This window comes from Eimeria mitis, genomic scaffold (genome assembly GCF_000499745.2).
Source record: "Eimeria mitis Houghton genomic scaffold, Emh_scaff2550, whole genome shotgun sequence".
In the NCBI taxonomy this organism is placed as follows: Eukaryota; Apicomplexa; class Conoidasida; order Eucoccidiorida; family Eimeriidae; genus Eimeria; species Eimeria mitis.
The window spans coordinates 1,720-2,869 of record NW_013570892.1 but is presented as its reverse complement, the minus strand read 5'-3'; the positions used below and the strand labels follow the sequence as shown (position 1 = coordinate 2,869).

At 49.7% G+C, this 1,150-nt stretch overlaps 1 protein-coding gene across 1 annotated transcript in view; it reads right to left on the bottom strand.

The window, feature by feature from the left end:
- Window positions 1-518: 518 nt before the first annotated feature.
- EMH_0055400 (uncharacterized protein) overlaps window positions 519-1,150 on the bottom strand; it is a gene marked incomplete at both ends in the record, with an annotated part of 1,342 nt that continues 710 nt past the window's right edge. The window contains one exon of the mRNA XM_013497232.1: window positions 519-1,032. Coding sequence (XP_013352686.1) covers window positions 519-1,032 — 514 coding nt within the window. The remainder of the gene's footprint in view (window positions 1,033-1,150) is intronic.

Sequence of the window (1,150 nt, the reverse complement as noted above, 5' to 3'; positions counted from 1 at the left end):
GCAGCAGCAGAGCAGCAGCAAAAGCAGCAACAAAAGCAGCAGCAGATGCACTGAGCTGCAACAACACAGCTATCCCTTTTCTGGTGGTTGTTGTTGTCTTGCTGCTGCTACAGGCCAGTCTAAACCCTAAACCCTAAACCCTAAACCCTAAACCCTAAACCCTAAACCCTAAACCCTTCATAGAAGCATTCACTCATGTTTAAATAAACCCTAAACCCTTGCTAAACCCTAAACCCTAAACCCTAAACCCTAAATATTTTGATTGGACCGTAAACCCTCTTCTAAACCCTAAACCCTTACGCAAACCCTAAACCCTAAACCCTAAACCCTTACGCAAACCCTAAACCCTAAACCCTAAACCCTTATGCAAACCCTAAACCCTAAACCCTAATATCCCCAACCCTTTTCTGTTTATTTATAAACTCTGAATCTAAGAGCCTACTGCGAGGAGAAAAGAAAACCTCAGCAACGAGGGTTTAGGGTTTAGGGTTTAGGGTTTAGGGTTTAGGGTTTTGCGTTCAGGTGTATATACTGCTGCAGCAGCTGTCGCAGCCTGTTACTGGTGCTGCTGTGCTGCCGCTGCTGCAGGCAAAAGACAACGCAGGGAGTGCAGCAACAGAGACATACACGTCAGCTGCTGCTGCTGCTGCTGTTGCTGTTGCTGTTGCTGCTGCTGTTGCAGTTGCTGCTGTAGTTGCTGCTGCAGTTGCTGCTGCAGTTGTTGCTGATGCTGTTGCTGCTGCTATTGCTGCTACTGTTGCTGCTGCTATTGCTTCTGCTGCTGCCGTTTGTCTCCTGCTGCTTCTGCTGCTTGTCTCCTGCTGCTGCTGCTGCTGCTGCTGCCGTCTGTCTGTTGCTGTGTCTCCTCTTCTGTCTCCTTTTACTTGTTGCTGCTGATGTTTTTGTTTGTTTTTTTTAGGGTTCGTCTTGGTGCTGCTGCTTGGGTTTTGCTGCTGCTGCTGCCGCTGCTGCTGCTGACGCGCTTCTTGCTGCAGCAGCTGCTGCTGCAGCAGGCTCATCTTCGCTGCTTCTCTAAGAAACTAACACACCGCCAGCAGCAGCAGCAGCAGCAGCAGCAGCAGCAGCAGCAGCAGCAGTTGACTCGCCTAGCCTCTCTGCCTTAGCCATCTCATCATACAATGAAGCCAAT